The sequence below is a fragment of the Labrus bergylta genome, chromosome 3 (genome assembly GCF_963930695.1).
Source record: "Labrus bergylta chromosome 3, fLabBer1.1, whole genome shotgun sequence".
In the NCBI taxonomy this organism is placed as follows: Eukaryota; Metazoa; Chordata; class Actinopteri; order Labriformes; family Labridae; genus Labrus; species Labrus bergylta.
In genome coordinates this window covers 924,235-943,598 of record NC_089197.1, presented here as the reverse complement: position 1 = coordinate 943,598, position 19,364 = coordinate 924,235, and the positions used below count along the sequence as shown (strand labels likewise).

General features: G+C 41.3%; 1 protein-coding gene and 1 long non-coding RNA gene across 2 annotated transcripts in view; one reads left to right on the top strand and one right to left on the bottom strand.

Moving 5' to 3' along the window:
• The window catches only part of LOC136178527 (uncharacterized), a 142,577-nt gene that overhangs the window by 77,836 nt on the left and 45,377 nt on the right, over nucleotides 1–19,364 (top strand). The window lies entirely within an intron of this gene.
• On the bottom strand, nucleotides 1,576–10,648 carry LOC136178523 (gastrula zinc finger protein XlCGF57.1-like). Its single transcript, XM_065952417.1, has 2 exons — nucleotides 10,321–10,648; nucleotides 1,576–4,153 (listed from the first exon to the last, which is right to left on the bottom strand). Exons 1-2 carry the CDS (start codon nucleotides 10,484–10,486, stop codon nucleotides 2,838–2,840), a joined length of 1,482 nt encoding a protein of 493 aa, XP_065808489.1. The 5' UTR covers nucleotides 10,487–10,648; the 3' UTR covers nucleotides 1,576–2,837.

The following is a 19,364-nucleotide window of genomic DNA, read 5'->3' as shown; positions in this document are numbered from 1 at the left end:
AGAAAAATACTTCATCAGTTAAGAGCAGATGAAGCAGATGAACTCGCCTCTCACCTTGATCCAGTCGAAGGACTTGACTCGGCTGAGCTTAGCAGAGATGATTAGGAGAGCTGGGGATGGATGGAGATGGGATAAGATGTAGGAAGAGAGATGGATGGGGGGGGTTATTCAGGCAGTCCACCGTCCACCCTCCACCAACAAGACCTTGCACCTGTTACAGCATGGATAGCAACTAGTGGAGAGTGCCCTCCATGGACTACCATCTCAGCTCGCAGTCTAGCCAAAGAGGCGTACTGGAGCCAGTGGAAGCGTCTCTACGTCCAGGATGATACCCAGTTCTATCCTCAAGTGGTACTGCCACGTGCCATTTAATCAGACATCATGAGGCCAGTGCATGAAAGACCGGTTAGGGGACATTTCGGGGTAGAGGCCATTGTGGCACGGCTACAGAGTGACACTACTGGTATCACATGAGAGAGGACGTTGCTCTCTGGTGCTGCACATACTCCAGTTCTGCAGTGAAAGCCAGGCCTCACAAGACACCAAAGGCCCCCATGGGAACCATCAGGGTGGTTGCTCCAATGGAACGCATCGCCTTGGACATCATGTAGCCATTGAACGAGACAAAAAACAGGTATGTGTTCATAATGCAGGACTATTTCACAAAATGGGTAAAAGCCTTTCCCCTACCCAATGAACAAGCAGTGACTGAGGCTGAATTGCCGGTGTCAGAGTGGGCTTGTCGTTATGGTGCACCACAGACAGTGCACAGTGATCATGGTACATGGTATCATGGAACTTCGAGTCCGAGGTGTTCCAGAAAATATGCTCACTGTTCGGTATTCGGTAAAACAAATAGTGCTACCCAACACAGAGGCCTCCAAAAAAACAGAGTGACAGAAAGAAAAGAAGATATCAGGAGAGAAGAAGGATCCTTACACTGTAACTGTTTCATATAAACACACAAAACATCACAAAAGTAAAAAAAGTACAGACAGATTCCTGTGAATAGAATTGTCTTAAATCCCTTCATAACAACAGTTATACATCTGTTAGTCAATACATACTTGTGAATACACATTAATGATGTTGTTAACTTGGATTCCTTTGGATCAGTTTTACCATTGTTGGGGTTTTACCAAGTCAACTTTGGTTATATTCTTGAATAATTATATTTAATTATTAACAATATAAATAACAATATCATTAAACTATGTTTAATCACTCTTGGGGCACCATCCTGGAATCAGGGAAATATAACCAAAATCTCACTAAAATCAGTCTCAAATTAGTTACTTAATTACTATTATTATTATTATTATTATTAATATTTAATGACTATATTTAATAAATTGAAGGCGTGAAATCCGTACACAAAGCCCTTGCACCCAGCTTATATCACAATGCAAATACACCAGTAATCACAAACAACTGCTCTCTTAAATTATAACAGAATTTATTTAAACAAAGCAACATCAATCCAAAAATCAATGACCTTAATCAAACAAATAACTATTACAAACTAATCTAAGCAAACAAACATTATCAAGCAAGGCTTGTGAATGAGGTGTAAAAGTGTAGTTGTGTGTGTGTGTGTGTGTGTGTGTGTGTGTGTGTGTGTGTGTGTGTGTGTGTGTGTGGATGAGAGAGAGAGAGAGAAAACAAGATGGTGGAGAGAGACAATGCACCATGTGGCTTTGTCACATGGTGACAAAATGGTGGACAACAAAGGAAGCCATGTGGCTACCTTTTAAAATAGTTTGAGCTCTCTGAGCTGAGTTCAGTAACTGTTACTTAAACACCAGAAAGTGGCTGGACTTTGATTCAACGGCGGGTACACTGGTCTTTCTGATTGTGAAAGCCGCTGACTGAAGGTAAACTAGCATAGCAATTACATACATAGGCGAACACAGCAGTTCATTACAATAAAACAAATGCAGCAGCTTACAACAGATACTAAACAGAATGTGACGTCTTGTCAATAATGATGCATAATTATCAGTGGTTATAAAAGAAACATAACTATTTCTGAAACTATTTCTGCCCAGACCAAAGCCCTTACTTGGGGTAACTCCTGGTGATCATTGCAAAGTTGGTTAAATCTTCTCTCTGTTGAATATTAAATCAACAGATTCAGGCAGGTTTCCTTCTAGGCAGATTTAGGAGGAGGATAGCAGGATTCAGATCTTCGACCAGAGCGCTGCTCTGTGGTCTTCTGGTTCCAGGAGCCGAGTTCTTTATGTGTCCTTGTGGATTCAGGGATCAGTGGGCTTCCTTCAGCGCTCCTGTTCAGTTGCGTTCAATGACGTCTTATGAAAAATCAAAGGAAAGAAACTCTTCTTTTTGCTTGAACCTGATAGCATCTGATTGCGCCCAAAACTCCAAAAAAATATGCCGTGGAAGTAGTCAGCTGAATCCTCTGATGCTTGAATTCAGCATGTGAAGAGCTACCTAGACTGAGCAACCTCAGCTCTGGAGTTTAACCTATGCAAGTCAAGAGGAGGGAAGGGTTTGTCTCGAATGCTGGAGTCCATCTTGTTGGAGAGTTTATCCTCAGATGTCAGCAGACAACACTTAAAGTGACAGAAGCAATGCCTGGCGATTGCTTTTAAAGACTGGAACTGCCTGTGGGTTAACCTCAGGCCTCCTCCAATGAGGATAGAGAATTCAGACACCCCCACCCCCCACTTTTCACACCTATTTGTTAGTTGCTGTTGGGCTAAGACTCCTTTGTTTGGTTCCCTCCAAAATAACTCTAGTCAGACTTGAGAACTGTGATACAGGCCTGAGTCCTTTGTCCAGCACACATGGCTGAGGGCCAACACCATTGTAAAGGATTAGCATTTCTCTCCAGTGTGAATCGTCATGTGTCTGGTCAGATTTCTCTCAGAAGTCAACCTTTTTCCATACTCAGAGCAGCTGAAGGGTTTCTCTCCAATGTGAATCATCATGTGTCTTTTCAGATGTTGCTTAGAACAAAACCTTTTACCACACAAAGAGCAGCTGAAGGGTCTCTCTCCTGCGTGAATCATCATGTGTGCGGTCAGATGCTCTTTTCGGTTAAATCTTTTCTCACACTCAGAGCAGCTGAAGGCTTTCTCTCCTGTATGAATTAACATGTGATACCTCAGACTTTGTCTATGGGTAAAACTTTTACTGCAAACAGAGCAGCTGAAGGGTTTCTCTCCTGTGTGAATTATCATGTGTTTGGTCAGATATCCTTGCAGGTTAAATCTTTTACCACACTCAGAGCAGCTGAATGGTTTCTCTCCTGTGTGAATCATCATGTGTGTGGTTAGATGCTCTTTTAGGTTAAATCTTTTACCACACTCAGAGCAGCTGAAGGGTTTCTCTCCTGTATGAACTAACATGTGTCTAGTCAGATTTCTTTGCAGATTAAATCTTTTCTCACACTCAGAGCAGCTGAAGGCTTTCTCTCCTGTATGAATTAACATGTGATATGTCAGACTTCCTCTATGGGTAAAACTTTTACTGCAAACAGAGCAGCTGAAGGGTTTCTCTCCTGTGTGAATCATCATATGTTTGGTCAGATATCCCTTAGAACTAAAGCTTTTACCACACTCATGGCAGCTTACGGCTATCTCTCCTTTATGAACTAACATGTGTGTGGTCAGATCTCTTTGCAGGTTAAATCTTTTACCACACTCCGAGCACCTGTGTGGTCTCTTACCAGTGTCTAGTTTCTTATTCTTTAAGTTTAATTCTGACAAATCTTCTCTTGTCTCTTGCCAATCATCACTGTCATCAGTCTCAGGTTCATCAGAGTCTTCAATCTCGAGCTTAGTCTCTGGTTGTAAACGTCTCTCTAGATCTGAGTCTCTCTCTGGTTCTGCTCCTCCACAGTCCTCTCCATCAACTCCTGTTTCCATCTGTTCAGTTTGTCTCTGATGAAGCTGTGAGGACTGAGGTTTCTCTTCATCATCTTCACTCTTCACAGAGACAGGAGTGAAGGGGAACTTGGCGGTATCAGCCTCCTCCAGTCCTTGAAGCTGTTCTTCCTCCTTACTGATCCACAGTTCCTCATGTTCTTCTTTAATGTGTTGGGGCTTAGTGTCCTCCTGGTCCAGAATGTGGCTCCACTCCTGCTGCTCAGGTGGAAGCTCTTCTTTACTCACCAACAGCTGCTGGACATCTGCAGGACACAGTAAACAAACATTAACGGTACTTAGACTGCTTTTTAAATATTAATAAGGGCTGTCAAATTCATTTTTAAAGGCTGAAAATCAATAGTTCATTGGAATTGATCACAGTGTTTGGAATTCACTTATTTTACATTTAAAAAAAAGTTTTTAATTCTTTTATTTTATAATTTTGTCTTAAGCTTAGGTTACCTTACTTCCTTTTTGGATACAAACCTACCTTTATTTTGAATGAAAATAAGGAACTTGAGGAAGAGTGAAGATACTATATTCTTAGGAAATCTTTACAAATTAAAGTGCATTAACAAAATAAAACAAGTGGACACACAACATTTCAAACCCTTAGGGAAGTATTATGTGTCATTTGTTTCCTTGGTTTTTGATTTAGGCCAGGGCTGTACATTCACTTTTTGTGCTCATAGCGCTGCTGCTACAATGGTTGATCGTTTTGTAACACAAGACAAAAACTTGTAGCTAGAGGTGGGTGACATGGGAAAAATATCATATCACAATTTTTTTTGGGCAAAAATCACGATCACGATTTTATCATGATTTTTTTCATACTGTTCTTTAGACAAATTTGTAAGTTACTGACCAGTTCAACCAAACTTATTTCCCTGTATAATGTTTTTAAATGCACAAAAACTGTGCAGACAAGTTTAATCTATTTGAAAAACATCTTTGTAGGAGGTCTGGAGGTCTCACCCAGAACATCTTTAGCAACAGAAATGTCTTTCCCTCAATTTGATCAATATTTGTGCACAATTTGAAGGTTTTCCTCACCACTTTGAAATGATGATTTAGTTATGTGTCCTCTTTTTGTGCTAATCAGGAACATTTTCACCCAGTGATGCATTCATTTAAAAACATGTAGACTTCAAGTTCTTGTGTTTCTGTTCTTTTTAGCCCTGCAGAGTTCCTACAGCTGTAGCTTCATACAGGCCCTGCAGCCTTTGTTTATAGACTTTGTTGTTTTTTTATGATATCATTGGACTAACTCTAGTTTTGTTTATATATAATCAAACATAATACAGAATGTGCTTATTCTATGACACATGATCAAAGTAAGTTTTACTGACAGAAGAGTTTAATTCATAGAGGGGGCGGGACATTGTTGATTGACAGACAGACAGTCACCATGGTTACTCACTCTCACCTGCCTGCTGCTTTGTAACGTCGTATAGCCTAATCCCTATAAATTCGGTTATCACAACAGGTGAGCTTCGGGTGGAGAGGCTTGGTAAGTAACTTCTAAAAACTGAGAGAGAGCAGAAAACACCGACAGCAACATGTTAAACACTGGGGTTATATCTCCCATCACTGTCTGTCTGAGCTCTGCTCTGTCTGTCTCTCTGCAGACTGTTAACGTCTCTCCAGCTCGTATAACGGTTTCATGTGTTGCTATCCGAGATGTAAACTTAACTGTGCAAACTATACAAATAAGTTAACTGTTGCTCACAGCGTGTCGGTTTGGAAATATATCAGAACAGTTGCATATAACCGGGATGGAGTTGTTTTTGCGGACTTTACTTTTAAGTTTCGTTTTCACCGCTGCGGAGCAAAAATGGAGGGAGGGAGACGTGTTTGTGTCGGAGCATAAACTGCAGCATGACAGAATAAACACATTAGCCCGGTTCTACGATCTCCCTGCTTTGGCAGATCGTCAGCAAGTTAAAATCCTTCACGATCTAAGATCGTTATATCGCCCACCACTACTTGTAGCATGATATACAAAATGTATTTTAAAACTCTAAAATCAACCACAAGTAGTTTGTTCAGTTGATCAATTAAACAAATGAAGCAAAGGAAATGAATATTGCATACAAAACACAAAAGCTAAAAACTGTAACAAGAAGTGTATTCAGACTAAAACCCGACCCGGGCCCTCAGGTCATCAAGTGAAGGTCTGTTAGTCATACCAAGAATTAGTTTAAAGTCTGGAGAGGGGACCTTTAGTTACTGTGGTCCTTCTACCTGGAACAAACTACCTGCTGACCTGAGGTCCATAGATAAATAGATACATTTATTTGACAAAATTTAAACACATAAATGACAGGCTGATGATATCAGACTCCATATAAAGAAAAATAAACTGTCGAGGATTAAAATACAGAAAAAAGCCAGAGGGCTTATTTCCATTGTTGTCCTCTATCACAGTACAAGACGGCAGATCAAATAAGGTGTCAGGCAAGAGTGACATCAGACTAACACAAAACAAATTAATGAAAAATATATATAAAAAACAAAACAATGTATAGATCTACAAATTATTTACTAGCCATTTTGTGAGATCGGACTTAAAACTCCTCTCAACCGGGATTGTCTCAAGGAAGATGGGCAGCTTGTTCCACTGGGATGTGGCAGTATTTAAAAAAATATTTTTTACAAAACAGCTTTCGTATCTCATAGGAATAAAATGTGTCGAGCTGCCTCTGTCCGGGGGGACAGCTTCAAAACGACTCTTATTAGCTTATTTTGTGCAGTCTGTAATTTGTTTTTTAGAGACTGTGATAAACTATTGTACCAGAAGGTGGCAGCATAATCAAAGTGGCTGAAAGCCAATGCTCCTGCTAGTGTTTTTAGGGCTGGTATATCCAATAATTCAGCTTTTCTTTTATTGTAAATTTTACTGAGAGCTCTTAAGACCATATTCTCCCCTGATTAAATATTATCCAGAACCCATCCAAGGTAATTTACAGACGATTTTGATAAAATTAATGTCTGACCAATCTATTGAAATCAGGTGATTTTCTCAATTTGATTTGTGACCCTAGGAGGATGGCCTCTGTCTTTCCTAAATGAAGGGAAAGTTTGTTATCTGAGAGCCATCTCACCACCTTTTGAACCTCTACACTCAAAGTGTCTTCCACAACTATTTTATCTTTTTGGGATACTAATAATGCAGCATCATCAGCATATAAAAATATATCATATGAACAAGCTGAGTGAAGATAATTGTTATATAATAAAAACAATAAAGGCCAGAAAAAACTCCCTTGTTACCACAAGTAACAGGTTTTGGATTGGATAATGTCCCATTGACATCTACCCTTTGTTATCCATCAGTCAGATAAGATTGAACCCACCGAATGGCCGCATCATTAAAACCCAAAGCTTTTAGTTTGCAAATCAAAATGCTATGATCAACTGTGTCGGATGCCTTTTGCAGGTCTAACATAACCATTCCACAGAGTTTGCCAAAGTTCATTTCTTTTCTTATTTTGTCTGTCAGAAACAACAGGCATGATTCAGTCGAGTGAGATATTCTAAATCCTGACTGAAGATGGAATAAAATGTTGTTGCTTTGGATGTACTCCTCAATCTGTACATGAATGATCTTTTCCATTACTTTTGACACACCACATGAAATCCAAACTGGTCTGTAGTTCCCCCCATCTATCTGAATACCCTTCTTATAGTGGGGGGGTGAGGGGGAGAACCTGGACACTCTTAAGCTCTGTTGGAACATTACCATGTTCTATTGACATATTTATTATATGGGTCACAGATGGAGCAATAATAACTCCAGAGTCTCTAAGAAACCTCGCTTAAATGTTATCTAAACCTGTAGCTTTACTAGGATTGAGTTCCTGCAGTCTCCTAAAGACCTTACTATCACTGACTTCACAAAAAGAAAATCATCCTGTCTGAATGCCGTATTGTGAGTAATGCCTCTGCACCTGCTCCTCATTGAATACACCCGAGTGATCAGGGAGCTTCTCTACTAGATTTTCAGCTACTGTAGTAAAGTAGATATTTAAATAATCAGCCACCTCATTTTTGTCTGAGGTAACTTTACCGTTCACCTCCAAACTGAGCCTAACAGACCTTGTTTTTCACTTTTTGCTATATCCCAGGTCCCTGAGAGCCTTCCAAAGTTTTCCTGGATCCTTTTTATGTTCAACGATCTTTTCTTTGACGAAAGATTTTTTTGCATTGTTAATGAGCCTTTGAGCATCATTGCGCAAGCTCTTATATTGAATAAAATCACTCTCATTTTGGTTCTTCTTAAATTCTTTAAAAGCTGAATTTCTTAATGTAATGACCTTTAAAATATCATCTGACATCCAAGGCTCAGTTCTTTGCTTTATTCTGATGGTTTTAGAGGGTGCTCTGTTATTCACAGCTTGAAGAAAACTTGATTTAAAAAATAACCCAGGCTTTGTCAACAGTGTCACAATTCATAACTTCAGACCAGTTTACAGTTCTCAAGTGTTCACATAGAGCAGATGGACTGTAATTCTTAAGGCTTGCGGATGTCTGTATTCATGTCCCCGGCGATTATGACCTCTGATTTTGTAAAATCAACAGAGTTATTGCATGTTTCCTCCAGCAGCTCGTAAAAATGATACTGGTCCGGTGGACGATAGCAGGCCCCGACTAAGATGGGTTTAGTTTTGGGTAGTAAAACATCCAGCCATACTGCCTCGATTAGGTCGTTATTCAAGTCAGATCTTGCATTAAAAGCCAAATGCGATCTGATATAAACACACAGACCTCCTCCTTTCCTGATTCTATCTCTTCTTATCGCGGTATAATCTTCTGCATCACAAACGAAGGCATCCAACCATGTTTCAGAGAATGATAAAATCGCCACTCTACTCTGAAGGCAGAGATGGCGAAATTCATGTACCTTTGGAATAAGACTCCGGATGTTGAGGTGTAGCAGGTGAAGTCAACTCTGTGCAAACACAGAATTCAAGTCACTGAGTTCGATGTTGTGCGTCTCTGTGGCATCTGAAGTGCAAGTGATCCTTTTGCCGCTGTCTCACTTTCTCTAGTTGGTGTTGCAATGCCATCCTCGTGTACCATGGGGTGTGAGAATTCAATCCTGGATGATTGTAATGGTAAAGGTGTCTCTACTTTTAAAGCTAAACTTAAAACCTCTGTTCTCTCAAGCATACGAATAATTAGTCTTTGAGTATGTGTGTGTGTGTTTTTTGTTTTGTCTTGATTGTTGAGATAACCATTTGTCTCTTGTATTCCTGTTTTTATCATCAATGTAGAGCACATTGAGCTCACCTATAATTAAAAGTTCTTATTAATAAACGTTCTATTCTGTTTATCAGCTCCTTTACGGTAAATAAGACGAGGGTCCTGCAGACCCATGTGACACGACTGAATGAGACACTTCAAAATAAAAGCACGAAAAGGATAGATAGATAGAATGCAATGTGATTTTCCCTGTATTAAATTGCACATAAAAGCATTGTCTTCATAGGTGACTAAAATTATTTGTAACCCTATCCAGACATTGATTTCATGTGCAAATCAAAACATGGAAAGTCAGTAAAAAGTCCACGATTCATACTGATGTCCACAACAAGCTTTAATCTTCACAGAAGACACATCATGGAGACACCGTGAAAACTAGAACAGACAAGACAGTTTTTAGCCTTCAGCTAAAATCACTTCATATGTCAAAAGGTAAATTAAACGTTATGTAAAACAATATTTACCGTGTTCGCCTGCTGACCAACGCTTAGGAATGAAGAAGGACGGGATAATAAAGTTCTCTGCAGAACCCGCGATTTCTATCTCTCTCAAAGTCCGTGCTGCTGTACGTAGTCTAGCTTTCCGGTCAATAATGTCATGTGACATTCAAAGAAACTTTATCGACACGACAACATAACAAACAGAAATAAAAAGATCTTGACTAATAAATTACTGAATTAACAGTATAACCTGCTTTTTAAGATTGCATTTAAAGGAAAACAAATAAGCAATCATATTAAATAAAAGTCAAGCTTTTTAACTTCATGTGTTGCTATGGCAACCTATTTAACTCAAGCAGCGCCAGCGACAGTCACATTGCATTCTGTTGTCTGATCCAAGTTTGACCATAGTTTACTTTAAATGTTTACAGTGAAATTTTCCCACATTTATTATTACACTGATGGACCATGTCTAGTATCGCTATCTATGTAGTCTTTTGTCCTGCTTTTATTTTGAAGGGTTTTCCTTTAGTCCAGTGTCACATGGGTCCGCACGACTCGCTTCTTGTTTACTCTGAGTAGTCCTTTATTTCTGCAGCATTGAACTCAACTACTTTAGCTATGTTAGCTAGCATCACTGAGTGTTGCTGTATCTGTACCTAGAGTGTCCACTGTTCCAGTTAGCTGGTTTATAGTGTTCAGGACTTCGTTCATTCCTTCCCTACCTTCCTCTGACCCAGTGTCCTTCTTTTTAGTTGCTGGTGGGTTCTTCGCTGGAGAGAAAGGCTCTTTTCTTTTGGAGCTCTCGGTAGAGACCTCCATCTTAGCATCATCATGGCCGTAAATCTCCGAGCTACTGCGGGCTGAAGAGAGCTTCTTGTTCGTCTTCATGCTGCAATTTCCGGAGCACTGTAAGGTTAAAGCGTCGGTATGATGTATTAGAGATTCATACGATCACACAGAATTGAGGTGGATTTTAAAGTATGTGTAAAATTGGGACAAGCAGACGGAGCTCAGAAAATACGCTGCACACGGTCCGCCATCTTGCCTTCCTCTTCTTCTTCTTCTTTGGATTTTATTGGCAGCTGGCATCCAAAAAGTTGCACTACTGCCATCTGCTGGATTTAATTATTACTCACATTCCTAAATCCTCCTCAACAAACCTGTTCTCAAGAGATATTTAAACAAGCATCTTCAGCCTCTCCCTCTTTCACCTCACTCCAAAATACTTTTTACATCTCTTCTTACGAGTCCCTCTCTCTCCATTTCTGACATCATGTTCTGTCTATGTGCTACATACTTTCTACATTTAATAACTACATGTTCAACTGTTTCTGCTTGATTGCATATTTCACAAAGACCAGATGAATGTTTTCCAGTGATATGTAGAGAGCTATTTAAATGACTGTGACTGATTCTTAACCTGGACATTACGACCTCCTCTCTTCTGTTGCTCCCTCTGTATTTTACTTTATCTATTTCCCTCTGAATTGAGTATAAATGTCTTCCCTTTGTCTGATTGTTCCAATATTGTTGTCATTCCTGTTTAATTTTACTCCATGTGACTCGTTTCCCCTCTGACTTAGATATTTGGCGTTAATATCAATCCTCTCTTTCTTTACAGCTTCCTTTGCCAACCTGTCCACCTTTTCATTTCCTGCTATACCTGAATGTGCTGGAACCCACATGAATATCACATCTGTCCCGTTTAACCACCTGGGAATGTGTAAATATGATTTCATATAATAAATCTTGACGACTGTGAGATGATCCTGATTGAATACTGTATAAAGCGCTGACTGAATCACTGCATATCAGCACTTTCCTTCCTTTAGTTTGCTCAACACATTCTAATACAACTAAAATGGCGTACAACTCTACTGTGTACACGTTCAGGAAATCTGACATTCTCTTCACTACTTCAACACTGAATTTTGGGATAAATGCAGCTGATCCTGTTGCATTTGTCATAGGGTCTTCAGATCCATCTGTGAATACTTGTACATGATCTCCATATCTCTGTTCTATGTGTTCATAGAATTCACTAACTAAATCAACATTTATTTTTCTTTCTTTTATCTTTAGTAACTCCAAGTCTACTTCAGCTGTCTCAAGCATCCACATTGGAACTGGTGGCCATAAAACAGCTGGACTGATATCCTTGTCATACACTCCCATATCTCTTGCCACTCTATCCCCTATCCATCCAAATCTGGACTTAATTGTTCTCTCTTTTTCCCAGCAAACCTTTAACACTGATTTTGTTGGGTGACTATCTCCATGTCCTCTCAAGTTCAGCCAATAATTAGCTAATAGCTGTTTCCTCCTTAAACATAGTGGCATCTCTCCTACTTCTACCTGAAGTCCACATATTGGAGATGATTTCACTGCCCCAATGCATATCCTAAGAGCCTGTGCCTGATTTATTTCTAACTTTGCAAGTGTTGTCTTTGCTGCAGATCCATATACCACACTCCCATACTCAATCCTAGTTCTAATTAACGGCACATATGTATATTTTAAGGCAGCAACATCAGCTCCCCAATCCATTCCTACGAGACATCTCATTACATTTATTATTTTTTTGCATTTATTAACAATATTCCTTATGTGTTCCTTCCATGTCAACCGGACATCAAAATACACCCCTAAAAAACGAAATGAGTCAACTCGTTCTACCTTATTTCCATACAATGTCAAACCAATATTCTCCCCAATTTTCTTTCAAGAAAAGAACATGATCTTTGTTTTTTCCACAGAAAATTTAAATCCCCACTTTAATCCCCACTTTTCAACTAAACTGATCCCTTTCTGAATTTTATTTACAATAAAATGTATATTCTTTCCTTTTTTCCACAACGCTCCATCATCCGCAAACAATGATCTTCCTATATCTGTTGGGATATTATCAAATCTATCATTTATCATAATTGAAAATAAAATCGGACTTATCACACTTCCCTGTGGTGTTCCATTCTCTACAATATACTTTTTAGATATTTCATCACCTATTTTAACTTGAATCGATCTCTTGTTCAGAAAATCCATTATCCAATTAAAAATCCTTTCCTTGACTCCCATGAGATGTAACTTAATCAAAGGTCCCTCTATCTAAAGAATATCATGTGCTTTCTCAACATCAAAAAATACTGCAACGACTGCCAAGGGAGAGAGAGACTCAGGGCTCCTGTTGTGTCTAACAGAACATAGTGGGATGTAATATCTCTCAGGTGAATAACGACGTAGAGCGAAAGGTTGTGAACTTTTATTCAGTGTTCCAGCTACAACATGCTTCTGGCATAGGAGACACTCTACAACTGCGTATAGCGCCACCATACAGTACTTTATCGCCACCTACAGGCGGAACAGATAACACAGCTTTCTGGTTTAAACACCACAGCTCCTCCCCTGTAGATAAAAACTCATTTATTTAAATGAACATTTCTCCAAAGAACAAAAAATCCTCACCAAATTAACTCACAAGTCGTAACACATACACAAAATGTTATCCCTTAACAACCTTGTGTAGAAATCATGTTTGCATGGACATAATCCTGAACCACAACCCATTATTTATTTTAGTGAGTCCTCTATAAGTCCAAACGTAGAGGAAGGCGCACATTACTCTTTGGGCGCTCAAAAAGTTGCGTGTTCACAGGATTTTCCAGAGCTCCGTCAGGTTCTTCTGGGCTCTGAGAGTTCTCAAGTGTCTTTTCACTGACAACAGAAACAATGTCATGAATTGCCCCCCGGGGACAAATAAAGTTTTTTGAATTGAATTGATGTCAGTGTCCTTACCATCATCATCCGGATACATTTCCCAGCTTCCTTCAGTGTTTGTTACAGTCTGTTCTGTAGTAACATTCTTTCGCTTTGCATCAAGCATTTGATTTACATGTCTTTTTACACATAAGATAAGATAAGACACTTTATTGACATTGTATGCGATACAACGAGACTTGGGGGTGATGGACGCTACAGCTCGGGTGAAGAAGCTGTTCCTCAGTCTATTAGTCCTGGTTCTAATGGTGCGATACCTCTTTGCAGAAGGTAGGGGGACAAAGAGTTTGCTTCCTGGGTGTGTTGTGTCTTTGGTGATGTTAGTTGCTCTCCTTTGTAGGCGGCCAGCATACACAGCATCAAGGTCTGGAAGCACAGCTCCTGTGTTTCTCTGCGCTGTTCTTACAATCTGAGTCAAGTCCTTGCAGTTTTCTGCTGTGCAGCTGGCGTACCACACAATGACACATTGACAGAGGATGCTTGCTATTGTGCTTCTGTAGAAGTTGACCAGCAGTTGGGAGGATAGTCCGGCTTTCCGAAGTTTTCTTAGAAAGAAAAGCCTCTGTTGAGCCTTCTTTACCAGGTGGGATGTGTTGAGAGACCATGTGAGTTTCTTGGTTATGTGGACACCTAGGAATTTGATGTTTTCCACAATATCCACCTTCTCACCGTTTATGTGCAGGGGGGGGGGGGGGGGTTGTGGTCTTCTTTGTTCTTCTAAAGTCTGCAATCTCTTTTGTTTTCATGGTGTTGAGAACCAGATTATTTTCTGAACACCACTCAACTAGATGTTTGACCTCGTCTCTATAGTGTGCTTCCTGGTTGTCTGTAATAAGTCCAACTACAGTGGTGTCATCAGCGAACTTTACTATAGTGTTGGAGGAGTGAATGGGTGTGCAGTCATGGGTAAATAGGGCTGGACTGAGCACACAGCCCTGTGGCACACCTGTGTTCAGAGTGATAGTTGAGGATGTGTTGTCACCTATTCTGGCGTTTTGTGGTCTGCAGGTCAAGAAGTCCAATATCCATGAGCATAGTGAGGTGGATAGTCCTAGGTTACCCAGTTTGTGCACCAGTTTATGAGGGATGACTGTATTAAAGGCGGAGCTAAAGTCTATGAAGAGCATCCGGGCATATGTGTTTGGATGCTCCAGGTGAGCCAGGGCTGTGTGAAGGGTGAGAGAGATGGCATCCTCTGTGGATCTGTTTGCCCGATAGCCAAACTGATGACTGTCTAGGTCTGTGGGGATGATGTCTCTGATGTAAGATAGGACAATCCTCTCAAAACACTTCATGATAATTGGGGTTAAGGCAACTGGATGGTAGTCCTTGAGGCATTTTACAGCTGACTTTTGGATTTCACCTGATGGAGCTTCAGGGTGGGTGCTGGCTCCTCTGAGGGCAAGGTCGCCTGTTCTCCAACTTTGTTGTACTGCTCCTCAAAGCGTGCAAAGAACTTGTTCAGGGTGTCGGGCAGTGTGCTGTCCTGGTTGATATGAGGGCTGCTGCCCTTATAGTCAGTGATGGTTTTAATGCCTCTCCACATATTCCGAGGATTGTTGTTGTGCGCAAAGTGTTCCTCAATACGCTGCTTGTACTTGAGTTTTGCCTCTTTATTGCCCTTTTTAAATCCTTTCGGGCACCTTTGTAGGCCAGCCTATTTCCAGTCCTGAAAGCCTTGAGCAAGGACCGAACATTACTGTTCAGCCATGGCTTCTGGTTCGGAAACACTTTGATGGTCTTGGTGGTTAATACTGTTTCTGTACAAGAATGAATGTAGGCAAGGACGGCTGAAGTGTATTCCTTTAAGTCTGCTCCCTATGCAAACACTTCCCAGTGAGTGCTTTCAAAACAGTCCTGCAGGAGAGGGGTGGCCTCCTCACTCCATACCTGGACAGTTTTAATAGTTGGTCTCGTTCTGCAGATTAGAGGTTTGTAAAATGGAGTCATTACCAGTGAAATGTGGTCTGAGAGTCCGATGTGTGGAGATGGTGCAGTTTTAAAGGCTCCAGCGATATTGGTGTAAACTTGATCCAGAATGTTTTTGTCTCTGGTCGGGAAATTTACATTTTTGTGGAATTTGGGCAACACTGTCTTTAGATCTTCGTGATTAAAGTCTCCTGCAACTATCACAACACCCTTCCGGTGTGTATTCAGCTGGTTGTTAATGGTGTTGTGCAGCTCTTCCAGGGCTATGCTAGCATTAGCAAGCGGTGGTATGTAAACAACCGTGATGAGTATAACAGAGAACTCTCTGGGCATGTAAAATGGCCTGCATTTTACAGCAATGTATTCTAGATCCGGACAGCAGTATTTCTATTTTCTATTCTATTTATATGTCCGTAGCAGTACACCAGTTGTTGTTAACATAACATAACATAAGCATACTCCTCCACCTTTGCTCTTACCGGAGGCAGTTGTCCTGTCTGCTCAGTGAATGGAGAAGCCTGCTAGTTTGATAGCGGCGTCCGGAACGGTGTTGCTCAGCCAGGTCTCCGTGATCATCATCACACAGCTGTTCGTGTTGCGCGTGTTCCTCAGTCTCAGCTCGTCTATCTTGTTGACCAGTGATCGGGAGTTGGCGAGAAAAAGACTCGGTAGTGCAGGTCTGTGCGGGTTAGCTCGTAGCCTAGCTTGAAGGCCGCTCCTCTTACCCCGCTTTTGCCGTCTTTCTCTACGCCGCCTCCGACGCCTCTTCTGCGGGGTGATGATAACTCCCTCGAGGTCTCTCTGACGCTGGATCTCCGGCAGAATGAAGTGCAGGCTTTCGGGAGTTAGGTCCTGATGCCGTGCTCCGATATTAAAGAGTTCATCATGTTCATACTTGATAAGAGCATCGAGTGCTTTAACAAGTAACAAAAATACACACAAATACACTATAATGTTGCATGTATACATGCTCCTTGTACAGTAACTAAATATGTAACGGGGCCCAAAACATCTTTCATCACACCATCCAGCCACTTCTCCCCTCCCCTGTAGTTTTTAACAAGCACAGCTTGACCCACAGAAAAAGACCGGAGTTTCCTCCTGCTGTCTGGCGGCTTGGAGACCCCAGCTGGCTGGAAAAGCTGAGGCCCCTCTGGTTTAACTAGGGACAACCTAGTACGGACCTGTCTTTTCAGAAACAGCTCTGCTGGTGTTTTCTTGGTGGTTGTATGCGGCATGTTCCTGTAATTAAACAAGTTAGCAAGAAGTTAGCAATACAATGCTGCAATGACATGCCACCAACTGCTCTGTTCTTTGACAAAGACTTCTTGAAGTTTTAGACCAGGCGTTCTGCCAACCCATTTGAGGCTGGGTGATAAACTGGAGTTTTAATGTGTTTGACTGCATTCAGCCTAAGAAATGACTCAAATTCACCTGAAGTAAACTGAGGTCCATTGTCTGTTACATCCTCTTTTGGTAACCCATACGAGGTAAATAGGTTTCTCAAAACCTCCATAGTTTTACTGGCTGTGGTTGTCTGCATGTGCCCTATCTCAGGCCAGCGAGCATATGCATCCATAACAACTAGAAACATCTGCTTTTTAACTTCTGCAAAATCAAGGTGTATCCTCTCCCATGGACCTGTAACCCATTTCCATGTATATACAGGTGCTGTGGCAGGCATGCTACGCTGCTGCTTACAAATATCACACAGATTCACCTCATTTTCAATGTCCCCATCAAATGTTGGCCACCAAAACAAACTTCTGGAGTGAGACTTCATTTTTACCGTACCCCAATGGCTGTCATGTAACTCTGATAATAACCTGCCCCGTAGTTTGTCTGGAATGACCACCCTGAAACCCCAGAGAACACAGTCATCTTCTAATGTGAGGTCAAACTTCCCTTTCCCATATGGCTGTAGCACCTCATCTGGTACATGTTTTAGCCACCCTGACAAACCATACTGTTTTACTTTTGCCAGCACTGGATCTGACTGCGTTTCCAGTGCTATAGCTTTTGCTGTGACAGGCAGACTATCTAAATATGACACCCTGAACACTGGATTCGGTTTTGGAAAACTGTCATTGGGCACAGGGAGTCTAGATAATGCATCAGCATTTCTGTGCTGCTCCGATAGCTTGTACTGGATTTCATAGGTATACGCTGCTAAAATCAGAAACCATCTTTGAATCCTAGCAGCAGCTAAGGGAGGTACCCCCATTTTTGGACCTAAGATCTTAAGTAACGGTTTGTGGTCTGTTATCAAAGTAAACTTTTGACCATAAAAATACTCGTGAAACTTCATCACGCCATGGGCCATTTACCATGCGCTCCATCACTTTACAAATATGTGACGTTAAGGTGATTGGCCTGTAGTTAGCTGCAGTGCTTGGATCTTTTCCTGGTTTCCTTAAGGGAACAATCACTGCCTCCTTCCAGCTAACTGGCAACCAATCTTCCTCCCATACCTTATTATACAACATTAAAGGGGCCATATGATGAAAAATCCACTTGTACAGTGTTTCTGAACATATATCTGGGTAACCTGAGTGTCTACTGATCCACAAAATGTGAAATAAACCCATCCAGTCCTTTGTTTGTGGTCTGCATCGTTGTAATTTCACTGTGGGATTCTGCTAAAACAATACCCTCCCCTACCATGGTATCTCCACCCATGGACTCCACCCCCAGCCTAGAACAAAACTTTTGTGCAGGTCTGCCAAGCCTGGCAGAAAGCCTCAAGTGATGCAGCCGATGAATACCCAAATATGCCACATCCAAAGGGAGTAAAGAAAAAATAGTTAGGTTCTGATTGTAATGCTCTGTTTCTTGCTTCCCACATGGCCGCATCATATGCACCTGGCTTCATGTGGCTGTCTGTGTTTGTGGTTTTAACACCACATGCAGGATGCCTTTAATTTAGGGGTTTTCGCTCCGCCTAGTAACTATAACTTGATTAACAGGAAAAGGCTGACAGTTTTGTTCTCTTAGCTGTGTTGATTCTGTTTGCATTATCTCTCCTGCAAGGGTCCTTAGCCCCGCAGCCACTCCTCCACCATATTTTAAATTTTCGTTTGCTGGGTTCCATATTGGGAATGCAACCACTGGCTCCGTCCGAGGGTAGCATAAACATTAGCACCTTAGCACTACTGTGCTACCGCAGGCTACGGCATATCGTGGGCGTGCTACAGAAGTTAATGGCCGTGCAACATGAGCTGCTGGGCTTGCCACAACGAGCCAATGGGCTTAGATCAGTGATATCACACTGACAAGACGTCACACTGGTAAATTTATTTTGAGGGGGGCTAGAACCGAGCGTTACATACAGCTAATGCTGCAGCTAACAGATGTAGATGCAGATGTAGGAGAAGCCGCGTTTACGCAGACTTTGAATTTTTGCAAATAAAGGTGCCTAAACATGCACAGGACACATGGAAAACACACTAAAGAGCATATAAAACCAGAAAAAGCATATTACGGGCCCTTTAAATCTAACTGCTCCACTCTGATTTGCATCATATTCAGCATTCCTTTCGCTTGATCATCTCCTTGTCTAACTTCGTCTATTTTAAAGGGTCCAGTGTGCGCAGGATCTGGCCAACTCAACTTTACCGTCTCTGTGTTCCAGATTACTCTGCGGATACAACTGGTGTCGACGGGGGAGTATTTTATGGCAATACTTCCTCTCTTGGACAGTATTCCTACTCGCCAAGCCTTTTATTTCAACAAGCTAGGTACCCTTTCGAACTATGCGCAGCAATATACCTACTCTCAACTAAATCACCCAGATGCCCTCCCGTAGAGTACGCTTAGTCTGGATGGTTTCTACATGGCGCCCAACGTGGGGCACAAATTGAATGCTAGGGACCAGGATCTTGAGGTGATTATTGTATTGAGACAAGATCCCTGAACGAGATTGGTGATGTAGTGCTTTCGTGTTAAACTACCAAGGACCCACCTTGGGAGTAGGAGTTAGGAGATTCAACCAGTAAAATCAAACTGAGGTGATTTATTGAAATTAGCCAGAATTGTGTAGTTGGTTCCCTCAGACGAGCTT